Source organism: Bombus pyrosoma, linkage group LG6 (assembly GCF_014825855.1).
Source record: "Bombus pyrosoma isolate SC7728 linkage group LG6, ASM1482585v1, whole genome shotgun sequence".
Taxonomy (NCBI): Eukaryota; Metazoa; Arthropoda; class Insecta; order Hymenoptera; family Apidae; genus Bombus; species Bombus pyrosoma.
This window is the reverse complement of record NC_057775.1, coordinates 17941374-17966509: the sequence shown is the minus strand read 5'-3', so window position 1 is coordinate 17966509 and position 25136 is coordinate 17941374. Positions and strand designations below refer to the sequence as shown.

Here is a 25136-nt window from a genome sequence, read left to right as displayed (position 1 = left end):
AAATGCTGGTTGTACCAAGATCCGATGATCGTAATTGTTTACTTTGTATATCAATAAATTCCAAATATTACACGCGTAATAATTCGTAAAAGTATGGGAATAATATTCGTATTATGTTTCATGAAAAAAAATTGCCGCAATTATAATTAGCGCTGTATAGTATTAAGATTATAAATTGCAATTAAGATTTAATAAAAATGAGGAAGATAGCGGAAGGCTGGAATTACGATTCTTAAAATAGTTGCAGAAACGCAATATAAACGGTGCAGAATTTGTACGCTTAATGGATTCAAAACCGTTTAATTCAACCATGCCAAGGCTTTGCAGACATTTCGTTTCGCAGATCTTCTATAAATTCTTGTAATTTCCAATAAATACTTCGAGAGAATGAAATTAGTTGCAAAACTATCTTCAGGATTCGTAATATTTTCCCATTTGTTTGTATGAGAAAATTAATTTTTTGAAACTTCCTGCAATTAAATATTACAAATTGGTTTAATTTCTTAGCAAATTAAGAAGAAATGTGAAACTTTAAGTAACATTTGTTTTCAATATTATACAAGCTATCGTTATATCTATAATTATTTAACCTGCAATTACCATAATTATTCATTATATTAATTAATTTTTCATAGAATTAGAGGTCCGTAATACGCACAATTAATTCACGTAGATCTTAATAGATTTCATGATTGGTGTGCGCTGAATAAATTGTCCCTCAGCTTAATTGAACGTTATACCCTTAGATTTAGCAGCAAGAAAGATAATCTAGTCTTTAATTATACTATACCATTATCCACGCTAAGCATTGTCAAGAATCTAGACGTCACCTTCAAGTCCAACTTATCATTTACGGCTCATCGTAGTAACGTCATCTCTCGTAGTATTAACGCTGTGGGGCTTATTCGCAGGATCTCTAAATCCCCTGCTAATTACTAACGCTGTTAGAGTACCCTATCGTCAGCCGATTAGACCTATTTTGGAACACAGAAGCATTAGCAACTTTTCCTTTTCTTTTCTTCGTTTTCTACATGTATATCTGCGCGTGTAATTTATTTCCTCGCACATTACATCTGTGTATCCAAGCGTTCGCCACCCTAATAACAACGATAACAACGATAATAATATTGTTACAGACAAAATGCTAATATTCGAAGGAAATTTTTCTCTTCTGTTGCATTTAACCACTTAGCATTTGCAAGCTCCTTGAAAATCGTGTGCCTAAGTTGTGTCGCAAAAAGTAAGCGATGACGAGTATACTCGTGAAACACAGAGCACACGTGGCTGTTACAACATAGAATTAAGTTGTAACGAAATGAACTGAAAGATTTTTGAAATAAAAATGAAATTAAAATAAAAATAAATAAAAATGGAATAAAACAATTGCCATTTCTTCACGACGTTATTTTGACTATACTAGTGAAAAACAGCTAACTACTTAAGAAAATCGCTATTAAGCTATTATTAACACTAGAACTACCATACCAGTCGAATTTGCTGGTTTTACAAATTTATTTTTAAATTCCCACTTCGTGTTATATCTTTTTTCCGCAATGATGTAACGAGTTTCGCAACGATAACTAAAGAATAATATAATGACTTTTATTTTGTTTTTTACGTATTCAAACTCAAAATAATATTATATCAAGGCTCTTATACCAATACCAGTCAAAATGACTGGTACTTGTCAAAGTGTAAAAGGATCCTGCGATGTGTTTATCGAACCCCAATTAACCAGTTTCCTCGTTTTGTACAACTTCCCACACGTTTTTTAAATTTTTACTGCGTATTATTCAATATGATGATATCAGTTATCAGGAAAATTCCGGATCGATCGCTAGATCGCTAGATGCTAACACTAGAAATATTACACCAGTCAAAACGACAAAAGTTCCACAACTTTATAACGTTAAATTATATATGTCGACCCTCGTTTAGGGATCCCAGATGGATTAATAATACCAAAAATCTACTACATAACATGGGATTCCTTCTGTAAGAAAGTAATAAATCAATAAATATAAAAATATTCTATTATAACGTATTTTTTAAAGATCAGTCATTTTGACTGGTTTTGGTAGAAATAGCTTCGTGTTAACTATCGGTAGTTCTAGCGTTAAAGTCTTAAACCCTTACGTTTTAACACATTACACGATAAATGTCCCTATGAATCGTTCTAAGCCTGTACGCTCATTCCACTAACCAGAGTGAAACTCGAGTACTGTGGAAGAAGAGTAAGGTTTTTGCGTGTGTGATCTGTCGCTCGACAAGGGGTAGGCCAGATGAAAACATTTTTCATGATCCGTAAACGGTGCGCGGCGTGCAAGCGCCGAGAGCCACCACCTATTCGGGGTTGCGATGGGTGGCGGAACTACAGGGTGGCCAAGAGCCACAGTTGGTTGCGGGCTGTCGTCCTGAGCACATTACGCGTCTTCGACCAGCACCACGCGACCTCGTGTATCATCCACCCTCCTCTTCCCTCTGCCAGGTGCGATTGCGTGATCAACGAGTCGCTCGCCCTCGAACAACCATTTGTCGACCCCCTTGTGCTTCCGTCTCGAGTGAGTGCGGGAACACGTGCGTGAAAATCATTTGGAAACACGAGCGAAATTCGCACCGATTTTACTGCACTTTAACTCGTTCCTTCCTCTTCTCTTTTTTTCTTTCGTCTCCTCCTCCTTATTCCTTTCTGCCTTCTTTTCTCTAGGAGAAAATCCGTGAAAGTCGAACATAGCTTTTACGACGATCGTGGTTTTTTCGTTGGTTCGTCGCGATGTACGTGGATAATTGTCATTGCGCGGGAAAAAAAAGATCAGTCTGTTTGTGGACGATCTAGGGAAATGGATTTCGAGCGTGCGAGGATTCGAAGAAGTTAGGAATCGAAGCTCGAGGGACGGAAACATGGACGAATTGTGTTTATGACTGAGAGAGATCTTTTCTCAGAGGTTGCAAGAAACCGACTCGATCAAGCTTTTTCGTTCAAAAAAAGCTCCCTCGATCGGAGTCGTAAATGATCGTGCAATTATGGGGAACGGATCGAAGAGGCAAATTATCGTACACCTGTGTCAAACCTATTCTTTCGAAACGACGCTGCAACGATTTCGAAATCCTGAACGTTAACCTGCACATGCCCAAATCGATCGAGATCCAACATCGTACGAACGCCAAACGGTTTTTACTTTCCGTAGACACGTAGGAATCGAGAATGCGCGTGTAAGAGGCGAACGAAGGAGAAAAGAAAAAGAAAGAAAGAAAGAAACGAATGACGAAATTGAATCGCGGTTGATCTCCGCATTTAGACGGGTATGAAAGCGCACTGCAACGAAATAGGCGGATCTTAAATGTCAAAGGAGACGCGTCCTCGTGGGAACTTTCAATTAAAATTTTATCGGACCGGGGATAACGGTCGGACGCGGATTCGAGGCTTCGTAAAATGTAATCCCGTCGTTAAACACGCGGCCCGTGACGAGGATGATTGAGATAAGACCGTGGAGATCGCATTCGTTGCCTTATTAAATCACCGTATACCCCGAAAAGATGCGGATAAAAGGCCGAAATTACATCGTTTTATTCATTCTGTCCAGGGCACGGTGAATCGGAAATCTTACAAAGTCCAACGAAATTCTTTTCACGTGGATCTACTGGCAGACGTCTTGAATAAGAGCAATATAGAGGGATCTTGCTATAGCGAAGCAATTTCGTGCTACAAATCAAACGAATTGAATGGAAAAAGGAAGAAAATACAGGGAACGATCAATTTCTCGCGTTCCTTCCACTCCGATTGTAGGATTTTAGAGGTTGATAGAGAGCTGGAAGAAAGAACATATGAAACGTCAAAACGGAGCTAGGATCGCGTTTAAAGAATTTACGAAACGCCTGAATCCGACGAGGGCGAGATCGCGAAAGGTTCGAGCAGAGATGATCCGATGGTGTTGAATACACGTTCTTCACCGACATGTACACACCACCCATGTACGCGTATTCTTTTCTTTCTCTCGAAGACTCGTTCTATTTGTTCGACAAGGGATTTTCAATCTCGAAATAGACATTACGTTCGATGATAGGAAATAGTTTGTACAGAAGCTCGAAGCTGGTCGGAAAAGAAGAGATTTCTTGAGCCTTTTCCGTGGCATGCTGACGTCGAGTTTCGAATTTGCACGTCCTCATGGTGAAGCGATTACTTCCTTAAAAGCTTCCCAGTTAGAATTTAGAAGTTTTGACACAAATGGTTGCGGAGACCGCGTTTCAATCAAACGATAAAAATACCGAACGATAAATACGCTAATTCTAGCGTAGAAGTAAAACAGAATGTTTCGCTAGCGTAACGCGATATCGAGTAAACTCCCGAAGCAATTTCAGGCTACACGAAACAGTACTTCTCGTTCCTTTTATCTCGACACGGTAAACACGTCGAGAATAATAGAGTCGTCGCACGAGAGTTCGTGTGTGACTGTTTGGAAGATAAGCGAGCGGAAATCGTCGGGAAACCCTCGGGATCAGTTTCTGCAACGGCTCGAGCATCGAATGTTGACTGTCCAATGTCGCGTCGTGTCGCAACGATCGACAAGAGGATCCGCAACTCGCCGAGAATGCCAATCTCGTCGACCAGACTGTTGTGGAAAAGCAAGAGGTGTAATCCCTTTAAAAGAGTCTCGAGGTGAGTCTCGACGTTGAGGACATCAACTAGGTGGAGAAGAAAAGCCGAGGAAAAGGAACGAGCACGTGATTCCTCTTCACGTTTCCCGGAGAGAAATCTATTTCGCAAGGCAAATTCAGGGGGCGTAGAAAGTTATCGTTGCTACTGTTGCGCCTTTATTACGCGCTCCAGCCGTATAATTAACGATTACTCGAAACGATCGCTCGAGTCAGATTTAAGTATCACGTGTAGGCAGAAAGAGTGAAATATAACTGAAGATTGCTATCGAATCCAAGTCCTTGAAGATCGTCGATCTGTTTATACAATGGCCTCTACTCTGACAGAATTTCTCCCTCGGAAATTTGTTTTGATAGATTCTTGAATTTGTACCATCGTATTCGACAAAAACTTGGAAGTTGAGGAACGATTCGTATTCGATCGTCCAACTTTCAAGGGACGAGTCGATCGACGAGGCAAAGTATATTACGAGAGCTAATCGCTTTTGCGGGATTGTGGATCGAACGAGGAACGAGAGATATCGCGAGGGAAACAGCATTGCAAGGCAGAAGAAGTTGGACAACGAGTGAAATTGCTCGATACTTCTCAAGGGAAAAAGAACGAAGAATAAACAGGGAAAGGCAATGGAGGGTCGTTTTGTTGCGACAGCAGGAAAAACTACATGGACACGACAGGGGAAAACTACGAGAACTGAATAAAAAAGAAAGTACTTTAGAAGAAGGGGAAGGAAAGTGTCGTTAATTTCCGTGTGAGATTGAAACGCACGATCTCTGTGAATTACGATAGTTCGCGATTGATTTGAATTACGATAGGAAACGATTTTGGGCAAAGATTGATCCCCTTTGCCACCTTTCTGCCAATAGGCTAATGATCGCGTAAACTCGATTCAAATTGCGAGGAGAGAAAACGTTACAATTCCAGATCAACTGTTTAGCGTCCGAAGATCAAAGTGATTAAGAAATTTTTGATCAAACTCGTGATTATCTGCGGTTAATTTAAGCTGCGAGTAGAAAGCAGTTTAATTTTGCATTAGTTCTTATTCTTTTGTTTTCCATCGCAAAAAGTGTTTACACGTATACAAGACTTTAGAGAAAGATTGGCCCAGTGTTTAATAGCGAATTTGGAATTTCGAAAATGTGATAGTAGCTTAGAGATTCGAGTTGGAAGATTCGCACTCACGAAAAGTCCTTTTTCCTACAAGATATACGCACGAAAGATTAAAACATTCAAAGACTACGATCCTCATTACGCGTTAGTGTCTCAAAGTATACGAATTTCATCGGTTTGATATTAATCGCACGAAACTTGTTAAAATTTGTAATACAATTTTAAGGCCAGGCTACTACATCGCAACTATGAAAAATCAGTTCATCAAAGTTTAGCGAAAAATTGAATGGCTCCAGTGTGTAACTAGTGCGTTCAAATTCCACGAATCAAGTGCTTTACGAAATTGTGCTGAAGGAATGTGCGAGAACTTGAAATCTCACCATCCGTTTCTCCCCTACAATCTCGTCATCAAAATATTCAGATAGCGTTTAAATACCACAAATCGAATGTTTTGTTAAACGATGTGAAAGAATAGTACACTGGGAATCTTCAACCTAAAATCCTAATCCCCTTAAATCGATATCAAACTGCGTCAGAAGTGAGTTAGACGTTTCCAATGTCCAAATAGTGTTCAAACAACATAAATCGGGTGTTCTATTAAAAAGAAAGATACACGTCGCGTTCATTTCCCCTTAAATTGGCATAACGAATGAACCCATTAAAACGTACTAAGAGACGTTCATCAGTGCTTAATTAGCACTCGAAATCATAAATAATTTCATCAAACGGTGACCAATTGCACACGCAATCTTTAACCGGAAACGTTGTTACTTCCATTGTTCCCTGAATTGAAAATTGAATCAGAATCGGTGTAACAAAATACTCGAATAGTGTTTAAATCGTATGAAACGTGTATTTTAACAAGTTGTGAAAAAAGAAAAGAAAAAAGAAAGAAAGAAGAAGACCGCGTATTGTGAAGTGATCATAGATCTGAGACGACCATGAAAAAAAGGGAGAATCGTCTGGCGGTGGGTCAGATGAACGAAAGTTCTTACTGCAAGAGAGCGTCGGGATGCTGCACGCTGTTATGCTAGGTAGCGGTCCGGGTCGAGGGAGACACGAATGGTATCCGGGATTTTATTTGCAACGTCGACGACTTGGATGCAGGATGAACCGCGCGGAGCAGGAGAACATATACAGGCAGAGCAGGCAGCTCACGACGATCATGCCATCTCACGAGGATCTGGTGCTGAGCGTGCTTAAATCGCCGATCAGCCAGCATCAGCACCAGCACCAGCACCAGCACCAGCAACGCCAGCAGTATCATCCTACGCACCATTCTCACGGGCACCATGTTAACTGCCAAGGTCATCAGAATCATAAGAAGTGCACGCATTCAGGTATACTCGGACTAGCCGAGGAAATTCAGTTCGTTCTATATGGTGTAACGATCGGAAGATTTTTGGCTGCTCACTGGAATTATAGGAATATTACTGGTTTTTCGGTGATTTCTGTTGTTCTGTTTCGTTGTTACAATTTCTTGTACAAAGATGTTTCTAATAGGTTGATTCGACACGTGATTCTCTACGAATATCGTAGATTTCAATCGTGTCTTTAGTTTTTGTAGTTAGTTTAGGGAGTTTAGTGGTATCTGAAGTTATATCAGTCTTCGTATTGTTATAAATTTGCTCTTGGAATACTGGTTTTTAAGAAGTTGAATTTATTTGATCGTTCTTGATTCTCTAATAATCTGTAGTCATAAATTAAACGTTATAAAAGAACAGCCTCGTTTTTTCGCTCTTCCTATCTCTATTTTTCTATTTCCTTCGGTTTGTCTCGTGTTTATAGCCTTTATGAATCGTCCAATTCTACAATCACACAGAAGACAGATTTCTTGTACAGATGCAATAGAATTAGAATTCGATTAATTGAATTGATATTTTATGAACGCGTATTAATATTGGAATACTTTCAGTAGGCATCAAAAGTTGATATTTATGAAGAGAGAGAGAGAGAGAGAGAGAGAGAGAGAGAGAGAGAGAGAGAGAGAGAGAGAGAGAGAGATACAAGGACTCTTGCGTTACATTAGATTTTCTGTCAATAACATTACATGTTAATGTTCCAAGATATTTTTGACATTGAAGCTTCAATGTTCTATGGAATTTTCAACAGCACGATAAATTTTCAAAATTAAAACTTTGTCGTTTACAATTAATTTGCTTTTAAATTGAACCTGAATAATGTTTCGTTCACAAAGGATTAAATTGCATCGACAAGTTTCACACGAGGACGGGGAATTTGTAATAAAATGACACAGAAAGAGTTTCGTGTGAAATATTACCTGCGTTTCGGCAGTACCTAATTAAAAGACATTTAGAAGCTGTCCATATTTATTCTGATATTATTAACGTCAGAATTGTTTTTTATTGCATCAGATATTCTTTTACGTTAACTAAAAGCGAATGAACGGCAGAGAGCCATGTAATCTGTGTGTTATTTAACTTTCCTTTGTCTGATATTCTGTTACTCTAATAATCTGATAATTCGAACGTTGTCTCACGTTCATTAAAAACAATTTTCTTCGTGAGTTTTGATTGTAGCACGATCCTAACTAAGTTATCCATAGCATGAACCTAATAATACTATGAATTACTATGAACGAACTACTAATCGTGTATCGATAAATTGAAAATATAAAAAGTGCCATAAAACGAATGAAAAAAATTTGTGGGGTTGTTTTGAAGATAATTGGAAGCAAAAGCTGTCACAGGTCATCATTTTCAGTATTTGTAGCCTCAATTTAAGATATCAATATATCGTCATATACAATTACAAGTTCGATACGAAGATATCTTTACAAAAAACAATTTACGAAAAAACAGTTTAATTTTGAGTATCTATCATAGAATCAAACTAGACGTAAATGACATTAAAATTTCGTTTAGATTACAATAAGATGCGTAGATGTTCTAAGAATCTAAGCTTCATTTTTTTAATTGTCAGTAACACGTAGCACACCGGACTTCTTCTACCATTGCCCATATCGTTAGAACAAGCCGAGTTCTAACAATTCAGAAATAAAACCTCTGCCTAGTTAGTTTGAAGCAGAGAGCGTGGCCACAATCAAACTTGTATACGTGAATTCTGGCTATCTTTCGCAAATAGAATACGTCAGCATAGTTTGACCGACTTTGAGAACATTGTCTGTAGAAAACTTGCGCGGACTATTTTTCCTAAATATCCGTAATATACTTCCTTGATTTTATACCAGATATTACGGAAAGGTATGTACTAAAGTTATTTAATCGAATTAATTAACTCGTCAACTGCTACGTATTTTGATAAAAATTATTTACTTGGCGATTATTGATAAATTGATCATTTCTTTCGCTATTAATTTACAAATCGATCTATTTATTTAGAAAAGAACGAAGATTTTTAACTGGCGAACTAATTCGTCTCTGCTGATTCTTCTGCTGTTATAAAATTTCCTGCCACAAAAAACCAATTAAAAGAAGCAGTACAAAGGACAAAAGTCGAATTTATATCGCAGCCGTAAATAAACTAAAACGCATTAAGCTTGATACCAAAAAGTTTAGCAGTATCAAACAACTACTACGATAGTTTCCTATCGTAAAATGTTCCTCTTTCTTATCGCGAACGATCGATCCGCTTAACTTTTTCGTTCACGAAATAACGATCGAAATCTTCTTAAGCGGTTTTTATAGAACCGGCTCCGTTAGACCTCGTTTCCGAATTAACAAATTATTCGCTCCGTTTTGAACGTTGTTCTAGCAGTTTGTTCTAGCAGGATTTCTTTTCGTTCTTAACTCTCCGGAAGATAGTAAAAAAAAAAAAAAAAAAGGAATTGAAATATCAAAAGAGCACGACGCCGGTTGAAAGTGTCCCTTAAGCCGTCGTGATGGCTTTTAGGTGACTCTCGTTTCACAGCTCGGTGGAAACTAGGCAACGAGCTGGTGATTTTTAGCTTCTTGCCTTGTATTATACGGAAGCTCGGAAGGAAAGCCGGCTGAAGTGTAATCTTCTTTGAAAAAAGAGCGACTGATTTCGCGAACACGTGAAATAAAGTAATAGTTGTGTTTTCGTTGCGGTGAGCGAAAGATTTCACTCGTTTCTTCTCTTTCACAATCTTTTTCCTTTCTCCTTTGTTCGAGGAGAAAAGCAGAATTCTGCCTTCTTCTATGGTTCCTCGTTGAATGTTACTTAGTTCGGTCTTCCTTTAATAAATAGGCTGCGGACGTTTTTGCAGATTCATATTTCTATGAACATCGCTAAAGAAATAGAACGTAAGTAGAGATATTTTTCATCCGAATAAGAGACGCGCAATTTTTATTTTGGGGATTTGCGTCTTCAGTAAAATTTTCAGCCTTCATTACCATAATCTTATGGAAAATTTCAGTATTCGAATATCCGCGATTGTAAAGGATCCTTGGTAAACAAATATACGTGTCATTCAATAAAAAAGTTATATTGGATCAACGTTTATAACGCAATGTTTTAACGAATAAAATCATGCCTCTGGTAATTGCAAAAATAATATCCTCGAACGAATTTCATCTCTACTTTCTCGAACTTGCCGCAATTTTTTCCCCATCCATTTTTTTATTTGTTTCACCCGTTATTTATTCGATCAAGAGTAAAATGTTTTTCCCTGTGGTATCTTTCTGTTTGCAATTTCCAAAAATTTGAATCGGTTGCAAAGAGAACATTCCCTTACTTAGCATGTTAGTTGTTTTTCTAGAGTATACTAAGAATATCCTGTCTTTGAGATAAAAATAAGCAACAACAAGGGGACGTTTGTTTCCCTTGCTAGGAAAACTGAAAAATCTCTTGTCCTTTGGTGGTTGCTCGGTGAGTGAAACACGCTTGATTCTCGATCTTCCATGCGACTCATTATGAAATATCAGAGAGCTTCCATCGATATGTAGATGCCCCTATTAATACTACAGGGGAGTTATATTTATTTACAATCAATAAAGCGAGACTTTCGTATATCGCCACTTTCGTGTCATAAAATTTTCTATATGCATTTCGGAGCTTGGCCGACAAATTTTCTTAGCATTGTTTCGTAAATATTTACCAATCATTAACTACATTATTATTAATTTCACGTAATATTTTGTATAATATAACCATATGTCATACAAATTATTAGGTCGTCCGAAAAGTTTCTTTCGTTTTATAAAGAAATAATAGATACACAACATTTTTCCTATTATATTATTTTATCGAATTACGTATGATCTATTTTGTTTTATCAAGATAAAGATCACAACGTTCGACAGATTAGGTTTCATGTTTGTTTAAAGATGCGTGTCTGTAAAAGGAAGACACTTTTCGAACAACCTAATACAAAATATCACCATATTTTATAATCGAAAATCGGCGTTACCTTTGACGATTATTAACGATTATTAATAATTATTAATCTTTATAATTGTTCGGCTCTAAAAAGGTATGTATCTTAAACGTCATTGCTGTACGAGAGAAAGTGAGTTTCGGCTAGCGTTAAAGTTAAATGATCGTAGTGATAATATAGCCTAATTAAGTTTTACAAAAATCTGCCTCCACGCAGTACAATTACATTCTTTGCTGGATTTCATGACGATTCAAGTAATCTTCTGTCCCTGTCCCTAAGTGTGTTTCACCTGTACGAAGGAACTTGCCTGCAGCTGATTCTGGGAAGTTAAATTATTCGTATTCACCGTTTCTCTCAACGCGAACGTTGGGTTAACGCATTCTTAACAAGGCTTCCGTTTTCCAGTAAGTTTCTCTGCGCAGACTGAATGTTCAACTGCAGGATCCGTGGAATTCATTGTCTCAAGATAGAATAAAACGATCCCATTCGCCTGACGGTGAAGCATTGGGATAATTCTTAACTCTTTTCAATCATAAACGTTGGCTTTGTATTATTTCGCTTTAGATTTCACAATTTCATATATTTCAATTGTATTATATCTTTCGATAAGAAAGGCGCACATGGAGAAAAAGAAATATCGATTCAGTATATGTATATTTCGTATATAGATTTCCGAATTTCGAATTATTATAACGGAGAAATCATACTAAATTAATACAAACATACGTATATCATATATAGTTACGTTTCACAATACGTATTTATTCGCTGATATTTATTCGCCGAATTTTCATACTCGTGGAAATTACATATGCACGCTTCTTCCATTTCAATATAAGAATTAATTATTTTCATCCATACACGCTTATTATTTTTATTTAATTTTATTTTCTGATTCGACAATGTTTGGGCAAGCTAGTTCAGGCGTGGCATTGTTTACGTTACCTTGTATCGCTTTAGGAGAATAGCCATTAATCAGAAACTTAGTTAACCGTGATGAAAAATTTAATCGATACGTTTAAGTAGAAATTTAAATAGGAAATGACACATTTTCATTAAAACAGTGTAACAAGAAATGTTGGATATGGTATTAGTTAATAATATCGATTAAATAGGACTCATGGACCTGATACTAACATTGCTCGGTTGTAATAATAATGCGGTTGCAGTAACGTTAGTTGAATGAACACGTAGGATAACGCGAGTTTCGATGCTCAGAACGTGGTCGAGTATAACGCACGACATTGTTCGAGGATATAATCTACATGAGAACGGAATTATTATGTTATCGATTACGAGTATGAACGCCATTGACCTTTCTATTACGTCCCTGTAATCCGTTCCGCTGTAGTGTACAAACTCGTTGATGTGGACATGAGAATACGCGGATGGTTGCGTTAATATTTACAGGCATCTTGTCAACATTTCTTTCGTGGTTCCATATATTTCTCGGCGTTGCACGGTTCTCCAGCAAAAACGTCGGATTATACAAAAATTAAGTCCAATGATACGCGTTTCGAGTTTTAATTAGAGATTTAGTTTGATTAGTTTTGGCAAAATTTTAAGTTCACTCGTAACAAAGGTTTCCATATGTCCGTTATTAATTGAGTTACATTTTTATTATCATTGTTGATAGAAAGTTACCTGAAATATGTTTTTGACAAAAGACACGTATAATTGTAATTATTTATTGCAGCCTGATGATTTGGAAATTAAACTTGGCTGTACATAGTTTACAAACATGAAACAAAACTAAAGTTAAACTTACTGGATGACAACAGTAGCTCAAGAATATATCGATGCTTCGATTGTCCCTTCTCTTTATCTCTAAATACTTTATTTCTATATAAACATTCTCCCCATTACGCATCATTCGACCTTTCTTCGTCCATTTTTTACTTGTACTTTATTTTCCAATAATTCTACTTTTCTCCGTCCTTCCTCTACTTCTGCTTCTCCCTGTCTCTGGTTTTCCCAAAACAGACATATAGAAAATCCTCTTGCGGTTCAATCGAGAAGGGAAAAATGAAACTGAGCGAGAAAGAAGGGACAATGTTAAAAAAATAAATCGTCACTGTCGCATAATGCGACGATACCTCGTGTCGTACAGAATCGTAGATCGTGGAAATGGAAAATTTAGATTAGCTACGTGAAATTACGACCAGTGCTCTGAGGTATCGGCAAAGCGCGCAAAGAGATCATCGAACGAAACTCTCGTTCTTATCCTTCTTTGTTTTCTCTTCTTTCTTTGGAAACAGCGAATCGGTTTCGGTCGAAGTTGAAGTGGTTCCCGATGAATATCTCGCGGCTCGCTATAACCGCCCCAACTTCCGATTCTTCGTTCGCTAATGTCCCAGGGAAATTGCATGTAATCGTTAGAATTTATCTGTACGGCCTATAGAGGTGGTCGCTGCTCGAAGAGAAAAGGAAGTGCTGGCGATGAGCGTGCAGATAATTTGAAGTAATTTATCGGCCTAGCGTGTATCGGTATCTGGTCTCCACGTGCACTGTTCGCGCATTTTTAGCTCGATCCGTGCACCAATTTTCTTTGTCCGCCGGCGAACTGCAGGCTCGATCGTACGCGTTTTAATTGGACGTCCAATTTCGTTAGCTTTCGCAGATTTTAAGATTAGTTCGTGGTGAAGATTGCTGGTTGCAGTATAGTTAGTATATCGAACTCTTATAGCATATACTACTGTCAAGTTATCTTTTTTATTATCATTGTGATTTCGTTTAGGTAACTTTACGACTAGTTCTCTTCCAGAAAGAAAATATAGAAGCAGAGATTTGACAAAATGTGAATGATTAAAGCTCGATAACTATTGAACAGCGAACGAATATTAATCGGCTCTTAAAAATTTAAATAAGCAATGTCGATATTTCTTATCAGTTTATTCTTATTTCTTACAGTACCACGTAATTTTTAACGATACGTGTATATAGGAAAATAACGAGACGAGCAACTTTAGCTTTCGGTTGTCGGGCGAACAGCTGGCACTTTGCATTTTACACTTCGAAGGCAGAGTGTCAGCACAGTGATAAATAATAATCTGATAGTAGCTGTCTAACGGGAAGTTTTGAAAGGCCAAATATCACATCGATTTGTGGCTAATAGGCGATTAATCATTCAACAGCTGTACCCATTCTTGGGTCCTCGTTGAATATGTTATAGGTCCGCTTTAATTAATAAGAATGCAAGTTTCATATCTTTAAGTAGACTTCCAAAACTTTGATTTAGGTGGGAAACTTTATTTCTGTAATGTATTGGATGAAAAGTCGACACATTGGGAATCTCATCAGTAGTTTCAGGCAATCCTTCGCAAACATTCCTTATTTATCACGTAATTAATTTATCGTAATCACGTTCTACTTCGTGAACAAGAACAAAACGGCAAGAACAAAAAGGCTTTCGATGCGTGAAGAAAATGTGGCATTAAGGCGAATCATTTAAACAATGAGCAAATCTAAATTTCAATTTGCAATGTGCTAAAAAAATTATATTGATTCTACTTATATTTTAGTTCTACGGATCTACCAATTACTACGGAAATCGCAGAAATGCCAATTGTTGTATAAAATGGAATCTTTTAAGTTTTTCGAATGAATTTTAATCAACTACTTTCGTCAAAAATGTTTAAAGAGTTAGGAATTCAATATCGTAGTCGTTTCATGGGAGCTCGGTTATCAATTTACAAGGGAATAAGGTTAACGATAACAGTGTATCGGGGTGTTACCTATAAGAAAAAAGACTAACTCCAATAAATGAAAGGCCTGTGCTTTTACATCGGTTTTTAAATGGATGTAGCCTTTGCCATCTAAATTAAAGCGTTTCTTTTGTTCGATTCAAAACCCCGAGCTTCGTATAACTTTACACAAATAGAAAACTATAGACGATCTTTTAGAACGTGTTACGATCCATAATAGCGTTTATTGGTTCATAAAGTCCATAAGGACGATTGAAATCAATAAATTTCTGTGATAATATATCTAATCATTTTTTGAGAGTGCAGTGATTCGTGTTGCAAAAAATGTCTAAAAATTCAGGACTATTTTTTAGCAAGATCGTTTGGATTTAATTAAAATTTTCGATTTTACCGAATTTAACAGAGTTTAATTTGTTTTTAACATAAGATACTCGCGGCAAAAGAGAAATAACAGAATAATACAGAAATAGATGAAATTTTGTCGGGTTTATTCGTTTTTACTGTTTTGCAGTAAAGCTTCAAGTCCACGAAGACTCAGTAATCGAAGTCCACTAATTAATTCTGTTTAAAGTAGAATTCACTGGAGTGTATAGAATCTGCCCTGCAGCATAAATTATCGGGTCATCTCGTTAGTGGTGTATCTTTACTCATCCCGATCGTGATAAAACACAGTCTTACACCCTCCAAAATATATAGGTGACCGACTGTTGCCAGTATTTTTCTATAATTATTTCTATTTCTGAATACACATCTGGTTTGATAATATCATGTTCCATTTTTATATTCAATGTTAAACTCGTATCATAATTTTAGCCTTTCGTTAAATTTTAAGGCAAGAAATTTCTAACTTTAGTTCATAGACTTTCGCGTAACGAGCCATCAACAAAGACTTTTGATACCGTTAGAATCTCGTTTCAAAACTTTCGCTCCTCTAATACTTTACCGATCGACCTTTCTCTAGTTTCGTTATTAAAATACAAGCATCAGAAGAAGCTTTGTTAGTAGAATTACTTTCTATTATAAGGTATCAAATAATATTCCACCTTTCATGTGATTTTATTGTGACGTAGGTACTATCTGTATCGCAAATATCGAATTTACATAATATAATTAATATTTGAATAAAGCATAAATGAGTTTCAGTAATTTTCAATACTTCTTCGACGTACTGTAATACGCGTTAAATTCAAACCAGTAACAGCTTGTCACCATCTGCTTTCCCATCATGGAACTCTAATGCAAGTTTTTAATCTAATTTCATCATCTCCTTGCGCAACAATTTGATCGCGAAAATTCGTATCTTTTAATGTAGCCTCAGTCTGAATCCGATAAGAAACTTTACTTTTATTTACTTATATTAAAAATAAGCTGGAGCCATTTAAAATAATTTTGATAATAAAACTGCTTCATAATGTAAAATACTAAGAAATATCTGATTTCATTTTGAAACTCGTAGCAAACATTTTCTCACTTTAGCCTTTCCCTCTGCCTTTTTATACACATTGTAGTAATATTATAAATCAGGAATTTTACAAGTCACGTATTACAAGTTATCGTATTGCAAGTATCGACGAAGTATCGAGTTATGACAAACTGATCTGAGTCCTCTGCTTATAAGAAAAATTTCCTATCTCACTTGCACGATTCTCCATGGAACAAGCTATCGATAGAATTTTCGTTTATTAATAACAGCGCGTCGTAAAATTTCGTATCTTGCGATATTCAGTCGACCGATTTTCCACAACAGATAAGCGGTCTAGATCTGTTGTACTATAGAAGGCAGCCGATATACAGCGACATGTCGAGCAATCTCGTTACTTCAATTGATGCTGAGAAATATAACCGTCACGTACGTGGTCGATAATCGAATCTCTCAGCCGTTTTTGTTACTCTTGTTACACCGGCGGCGAAATAGAAAAATCTTGATCGACTGCGACACTGCAAAATCGTGATTCGATCGTGTAAAAGTCTAAACTCATTAGCGGGACAAACGGAGAAAGAGTACGGAGGGAAAAGGAATATAAGAAACAGGTAAATATTTCTCAAAGAAAATATCAGAATCAACCGATAGAACTAGCTTCGCGCTAGCTGGAATTGCGAATCCTTAACGATTTTCATTGGATCAAATATTTGAATAATTCCTACTCGGCGAACGATTCATCTGTTTATCAATGGAATGAGCGCGAGATAGATTCCTCGTGCAATTTCCTTGCTTTGTTAATACTACAGCCGGCGTGTCTCATAGAAGGAATTTTCGTGATAATTTTACGATACGATCATGAAGATTCTTCGAACGGAATGGAGAACTTGATGTATCCAAGGTTCATTAAAATCGTTGTCCTTATACATGGTAGAAAATAGAAGATGATCGAGCTTGTTGAAAACTTTTGCATGCTATTGCATCGTATTCGTATCCTTTGTGTTCCCATTTATTCTTAGAATCTTTACTTACTACACGTCATAGTTATGCTTCGTTCGAAAAGTCTCGCATTCGCACGGTATTGCAGTGGTCAGTGTTGGAACTTCGTACGTTGCTTGTCCATCAAAATAGTATAGGAAAAAAAGAGAGAAAGGAAAGAGATTATTATAAAAGTTTGTAGTTTAAGATTGTCACTTATACCTCGTATATATTTGTTATAAATTATAGCTGGTTACAAAACGCAAAAAATTATTACTATGTCAATCGTTAATTATCATGTATTGTAGTGAAATTATATTAAATTACAATGATTGAACATTATTACGTTATTGAATTATCACAGTTGATTTAAATAAGTTAGAATGTATTATATTTTTTATTGAAACACATTTTAAAATATATTTTATCAATCGCCCTCATGCATTTATATCAAATATCCAGCTACGCGTCATTTTCAGCTATTTGGTGATACGATTGTTACCGTGAATTGTGCCCGTATAATTTGATTATAGTCGGGTCAATTAATCGAATAATTAATTCAGCGGTGAAATTCATCATTTGTTTGTAGAGCACATGTCGTAATCAAGTCTATGGACCCAATCTAAATGTCAGTTATTTGTCACATTGAATCAAGTTAATTACTGGTTGATAAACAGTATGCCTATTAAAATAATATGATAGTAATATTGAAGTTCAAAGGTTAAACGATACGATATACAATAACAAAACCATGTTGAATATACTCGTATTCTTTATACCGTAATTTAAAATCTCGTAATGGTTCCGAGAGAACTTTTTCATAATGTTATTAATCACTTTTATAACAACTACGATGCACGTGGATCAAGACGATATTCAAATTAAACGAATATACGCCGAAGAGAACAAAATTACAGTTTTATTATTGTTACTATTTATTGGAAATTTATTCGTCCGTTTCACTTAAAGTTAAGTTGAAAAATTAGAGCTTGTAGAATTTATAACAAATCAATACCATTTATTTATACCAAATTCAAATAATAGGAATAGAAAGCAACGGAATTTATAATTATAATTAATCTTCAAAAAATATCACCTTTTCATATTCAAATAGTAAGTATGTTCACAGCTTGATAAATGTCGCAAACTTTATAGATACACCATGATTGTCACTTCTTTTGTGATAACATTCCAACGGCGAGACGTAACACTGTCGGAAAAACGGTTGCTCGAAGGCTGAACACGAAACAGCGTTTTATTTCCATCTTACGACTATTAGTTGAAAACTAAAGTTACACGTGTTTTATTTTCGATAACGAAAATCTTTGTTCCTTAAAAGAATAAAGATTTAAACGTAGCAGCGTGGCGCATAAGGGCTATAAATATTATCGCTTCGTGAAATGTTGGCCTCCAGTATCGTCGATATGATATTATCATATGATTTAGGTAGTTTCTTCTAATGAGAAGCAATTTTCTCCTCTATTCTAGCTATTACAGGTTCTTTTTATTACAGAACGTCGTAGATAGTAAACCACGGGTAGCAGTGTATGAAATGAGAGAATAGTTAAGTATTTTATAGCTTTTTACAATGGGAAACTATTTTTAAGCACAACCGTTGCGTGTTGAAGAAAAAAGTAATTTTTCTCGAAGGTTATGAAAATCTTTTCTTAAATACATAGAACCTTATATTTTCATCTTATGTTCTTCTGAATAATTGACATATTCTTGAAGGTTATACATACTACATCGATCGTCTCTCAGTATTACGCTTGGCGTAATAGAATAAACATCATTTTCTGACTGGCAATTCACGATTAAAATACATTCTTTAATTAATAGCTTCTGATAATTTATTAATTTCGAATCTCACGGGGGAATATGTTTCTTCTGCATCTATCGAGCAACGAGAAACACTTAAATTGGATGTTAAATTCTATCTATAGGATCCAGAAATAAATTTCTTGTACTTTTTGAGCCACTAAAAATATACCTAGCATGACTGAAATTTATATTTCGAACATGTAAATCCGCTACATGCAAATAATTTTAATTTCACTGATCTCTATTCTTTTATCGATCTTTATTTTTACCAATCGTTTATCTTTTGATTCCACCTATTAATCGCTTATTAATATTTTCAACAATGAAGCATCAGACGGAGTCACAATCAAAGCCACGACGAAGCACTTATTAGAACCAAACTGATCAGTTTCGATCCTATTGAGAGGCAAACGTTCTTTTGTACTTCGAACCATCCATTCATCGTGTCGATCGATCAGCCCGAAATCCCTAGGCTCGTTTGCCCAGAAATTCGCTCTTCCCTCGCGTTACAAAATTCAGGCCGCATAAGCCGCACCGAGCTGCCAATGCGGCGAGATAGAGATGTCGCATGATCGACGATAGAATTTGTCATCAATGGAATGTCATTCTGGCTATTAACGTATCACGCGAAACAATCAGAATTGACAAATTTTTTCAGAAATCAATCGAAACGTTTTACCAGTGATCGTTTGCTTGAATCGATTACACGATGAATGTTCTAGAAATACGCAATAGTATAAAAAAGGATCGAGGATGGAAAAGCGTAACGCGTTTGTAGTTGTTTGAGGAATTGTTGTCCGTTGTCCCGTAAAATTGACTAGAAGTTTTGCTAAAAGCCAATTGTAACGAACGAGCGGTCAATGGTCGAGTAATCAGTGAGCTATGAGAAGAATCAAACATAAAACTGGTTCCCGGGATTTGATGGAACGAAAATTACTGCTACAATCCTGACGTTTATTTACTGACATTTTTAGGATATTGATAGGATGTGTTAGGATAGCAAATCAAAGTAGCCAGATCGTCAAATCGAAATAGGTTTGGAAATTTTAAAGCGCGGTTAGATCAAGCTAGCGTATGGTCGTTCTTCTCCCAGTTGAAGGCAAGATTAAAATGTAAATTAAAATAAAATTTTCCATCGCCGTTTAGCAGTTGCTCGTATCAGATGTACGTAGATATAAATTGGAATATAATATCGCATAGAAAGTTTCTGTTTTAAAAACGAAATTTCCCATAGTATACTGTTCCCTATGAAGTCAGACTTCAGGATGGTAAGGAGACAGCAAGTCGATCGTTGACATAATTTTTCAGATTTTTTTTACGATGCGTAGCGCTAATTGTAATCGGTTGAAGCACTCTTAACGTTATATCTTCCACTTGAGTTGAATGACTCATTAAAAATGCAGAAATTCATTAGAATTATCTACGTATTATTGATTAACGTACTGTGATATTTCGTTGAAAGAAGAAAGAGAAGAAGGTCATAACGTCTTTGTCGTGTATCCACAAAAGAAACCAGCGTTACTATATTCTATATTTTCGAATTCAAATATAATTAATCCCTGCTGCGAGTGTATCTTACAAACTCGATCTTAATTTATTAATTCCTGTCCCTATCGTACCGAAATGTGTCATAATCATTTCCCAATATCACATCGTTACGTAAATTACCTTACATAAATCACCTTAGAACTAGAAATGTTCCCAAAAGTAAGCAGCCTATAATCAATTTCGATCGTATTTACCGCCTCGAGCATCAAACGCGATACTTAAACTGGATCTGCGCTTGACGAATGAGCAGAGACGAACATTAACGAGCAACTGCAAACTGCATTGCCAGCAGCAGCGCAAGCGAACATTAATAAACACGATCCTGTCGCTTGACGGTACAGTAGTACACAATAATCTAGAATATGAATAATCTAGATGTCATTGTCAGATAAATATGAACAACATTTGCAACACATTTTGCAAAAGTTCGATCTATCGTGGTTGTCAAAATGGTCAAAGCGAGCATATGCATAAAATTCGCGTGGCAGTGGGACACGCGTTAATGGTCCTTACTTTCTATTTAAGTATCTTAGGTGAACGATACCAATTGAAGCCTAATACCGTCTTGTTCGCGCGTGTTCCTTCACGTTTGTTCGCGTCTGTTCGCGTTTACTCGTCAGCTGCAAATCCTTAGCGTTAGATCGAATCGTGAAAGCGACGCTCGGCGTGTATCTATCGAGTTCAGCACAAGTCGGCAATATCCTGGAAATGTCCAGGTGAGACCAACGAGAGTCTTCCACGAAGCAAGGACCAATGCTCTAGGCTCACAGAAAAGCGGTCGAGCGCGGCGGCCGCGTACGCCGCCCTGCAGGCAAGCGAGGACGAGCTCATCACCGAGCACTGCCTCGAATCGGAGGACATGGCATTGAAAACGCCGGGCAGCGAGACCGAGGACACCGAGGACAACGGCACGCAGATGGACGAGGCCAGCTCTTCGCCTAGTCGCCGTTTCACATTCCTCAGACGTTTCCGGTCGCCGAGATTCGGCGAGGCACACCACAAGAGGGTGCCCACGCCGATGAAAAGGAAATATCGCCGGAAGAAGAGCAAAGATGACATTATCAACAGTGATATGAACGCCACGGAGGTTGAGCCACCTAGCTTGAACCAAGCTGGGGTACCCGATCCGTATTACCCGATCTATCTGCCCATCGATCAGGCCTTTAAAGCCAAGTACGTGTTCCATCATAAAAAGGGCAAGACTTTCCAGGAAAGACTGTACGTGTTCCTGGAACATCCTGGCGGGTGGATCTGCTTCATTTACCATTTCACTGTGTGAGTACTTTTGATGCAGTTTTTACGAGAGAGGTTCTATATCGGTTAAATGTTGCGATGGTTAACATCGATGATCGTAACAACGACCGGAACATCGTATTAGGTTGTTGTATAATGGATGTCGTTTCTCAACGAAATCTTGTTTCTGTCCTTTCCATTTAAATTACATTTTTCTGTTGCACCAGCTCGTTGAGGTTATTAACAACTATGTTAATTTACATAAAGATAAAGGTAAACATACATGTTAGATCAGATTAAATGATAAGTATTAATATGTTGTTAGAATTGTAATACTTGAGCGTGAATTTGCAATTCAAGTAGAACGCTCTCTAATTTCATTAAATAGTCTTATTTTAGAACTTGCTCTAAAGTAAGTTACATCTATTTATATCATTTTTCTCGATGTTTCACGGCGCAACAACCTAATATGCGGGTAAATGTGAGATTGAAATGTTCGTTATTCGATCTTTGATTGAAAAGGGGATTCTTCGACTGAGATTGAATTTTACGTACGTTTAGGTGGCTCGTAAAATTTGTTACACCTTCGTACGCCTTATCTTTAAGTTGTTTAAATAAGAATATATTTATCGTTGAAAATCCAATCAACATCTTTTATTTCATCGAATTTCTATTAAAATTATCACGGAATATCGCATGTGATTTCTCTCCGGGCAGAATGAATAGCGATAAATCGATATATGTTAATATCTATCTGATTAGAGTAGTTACATTTCGTCAGGATTAATATTCAAAACTGACATTTTGCCCGATGTATCATACGTGAAATTGATTCGTCGTATGCTAATGCTCCAGGATCAGTATTAGAGAGATTTCCCTTTCTGAACGTACTGCTCGAGGAATTAGTGACGTATCGACAGGTTCGTTATTCTGGTATTCAGTACTGAGATCTCTCTTCATGTTGCGCCAATCATTGGCAATCGTGATCGTTTATTTCTTTGACAATATTTAAAGAGTCAGTTTGACAACTTAACGAAATTAATACGTGATACGAGTTGGCCAATAAATAAAGAGAGAGTTAGAGAAATTGTTAAAGAAATTTCACTATACTGTTAATGATTCGAAGCTTATACTTTTATCAGATATCAGAAAACAGACGAGGAAAAATAATTGTCTAACGTTAGCTTTTCCTCGAAGAATACTATAAGCGAAGGAACATGTACTAAATGATTGTACAATTTATAAAAGAACGTTAATTATTACTTTATTAAATGATAATTTACTTCCGTAAATAAATATGTCGTCTCTTCTGACTTGGAGGAATACGATGATCGTAACAATATGTTGGAATTTAATTGATCGATATTTAAATATTAAGTCATAGGACTGACGTATATATACTTTCGTACTTTCTGCATGCTTTAATCAATAGCCCCATTCATTTCCTCTCAAGGATCATCCACCATTTTCTATACCTTTGCAATCCTGCATTCTGTTCCCGAAGACAAATATTTCTCCGTTCTATATAGAAAGCAACGTCAGCTATTCGAAATAGAAACGGCTCGATTCAACAAGTGAATCGAAATTCTTTTGTATCGTCTTTGCGTCGCCTCTGTTATATTATATAGACATCGAAGCTTGTTTGACGGTGATCCTTCGGTCTCCGTGCGCGTTTCTCATTGTACGTCGATTCTGTCGGCTCGTTCCACCTGACAAAACACGCTTGAGGTGTTTCTCGATCACTCGTGGGAATTCCCAATGGGAAAAGATGCTGCGTAAAACATGCACGCTCGCTTTTCCACTTTATGCGACGCGTGAATATGACTTTTTTTTATTGCGAACAATATCTCGTGTTTAAAACCAAGTACTACCGTACGCTGGTTTCACGGCAATAATATTACGATATCGTGGAATTTCAGGACGTACAGTTTCTTATAGGAAAAGTTACGTACAGAATGTACGTGATATGAAAAAGTATGTAAAATATGAAAAATAAAATAGTCGTAGTAATGTTATGAAAATATGAATTTGCATAAACATCCCCAGTTTATTAATCACGTTCTTGATTGTTTGTAAGAAAAAGATATAATGAATTATCATGACGTAAGAAAGACAGAAATTACTTTAACAAAATTGATTCATATAGGAAATACGTTGTATAGCTATGTAACTTGATAAACGTGACAATATAATTTTTAAGTCACGTGGGGTTAGAAAGTGCTACAAAGGCTTAACATAATGAGAGTTTTAAATTATTAGCTACCTTTATTTATCGTCTATCATTACTTGTTAGCCGAGCAGTAGCAGTAGCAGTAAACTAGGTTTTAAAGTTTAGAGCTACTACTCGAACAAAGTTCCATCTTTCTTTACGATCTGCAATCGAGAAATAGAGGATTGGTATAATATTACGAGAGAAAAAGGAGAACGCAAAGAGACAAACATTCGTAATTGTCAAAACACTGATATTCCAAGTAAATACGTGTTGGTTTTGTAGGAGAGTAATATCGATTATTTGTATTATTTATGGCAAGATAAGTTTCCAACAGTTCATACATCTGCGTTTACGATCAATTTTTTCCATCTTCATAAAATTAATCGTAAGAAGTATATTAAACGTAAGAAGCGTAAACGGGTTTCTCGACTGTCAGAAGCACTTGCAATATTTTTTCTGCCAACCCCTTGACGCACACAGGGTTTTTATGATCCGCTATGATTTATTAATGGAAACTCATTTACAATAAAAAGAAGTAATAACGAAAATGTATCAAGTATTATCAATTACTTTCACGACGTAGAAAACGATTATTATCGTATAATAATATCAATTAATTATGTAAAATATAATCCTATTCGAGATTAGTAAGTGTCGTGCAAAATATTTCCTCTGATAGAAACTTCGTTCCCATCGCGTAACGATAAGAGCGGACGTAAAAGGAAAGGAAAACAAAAATACACACGCATTAACGCAACAGTCCCATTTCTCAACGCGCAAATCGTGAAATCGTAAAAACGTTATCACCGTCGCTCGATACCCTATGAAGTATTCTTACCCTGGACGATGCTGCGTTTCGCGAGGCGAGCGTTGCAAATAAACGTCATCGTAAAAGCTGACTAAAAGGAATGGCCAAACTGCCGATGGTTGAAAGTACTCCGCTACCCTGGAGTTTCTCTATCGTTCTTGACCGCCGTTTTATTCCCGTTTGCTTTTCTGGCCTCGTGTACAGTAAAAATCCATCTTTGATCCGCCCACGTTCTCAATCACCTGCATAAGTATCAAAATACTTTCGGTCCTCATGCATTATTCAGCGTTTTGCCGTTTTTCATTCTCCCTCTTTGTTTCCCCTGCGGACC

General features: G+C 36.6%; 1 protein-coding gene across 5 annotated transcripts in view; it reads left to right on the top strand.

Moving 5' to 3' along the window:
• Nucleotides 1-6539: 6539 nt before the first annotated feature.
• LOC122568091 (potassium voltage-gated channel subfamily KQT member 1) overlaps nt 6540-25136 on the top strand; it is an 83466-nt gene continuing 64869 nt past the window's right edge. For 2 of the 5 annotated variants that reach the window (XM_043727443.1, XM_043727442.1), the window contains exons 1-2: nt 6540-7101; nt 21269-21827. In XM_043727443.1, coding sequence (XP_043583378.1) covers nt 6774-7101; nt 21269-21827 — 887 coding nt within the window. In that variant the 5' untranslated portion in view covers nt 6540-6773. The remainder of the gene's footprint in view (nt 7102-21268; nt 21828-25136) is intronic. The other 3 variants (XM_043727445.1, XM_043727444.1, XM_043727446.1) reach the window with 2 other exon arrangements.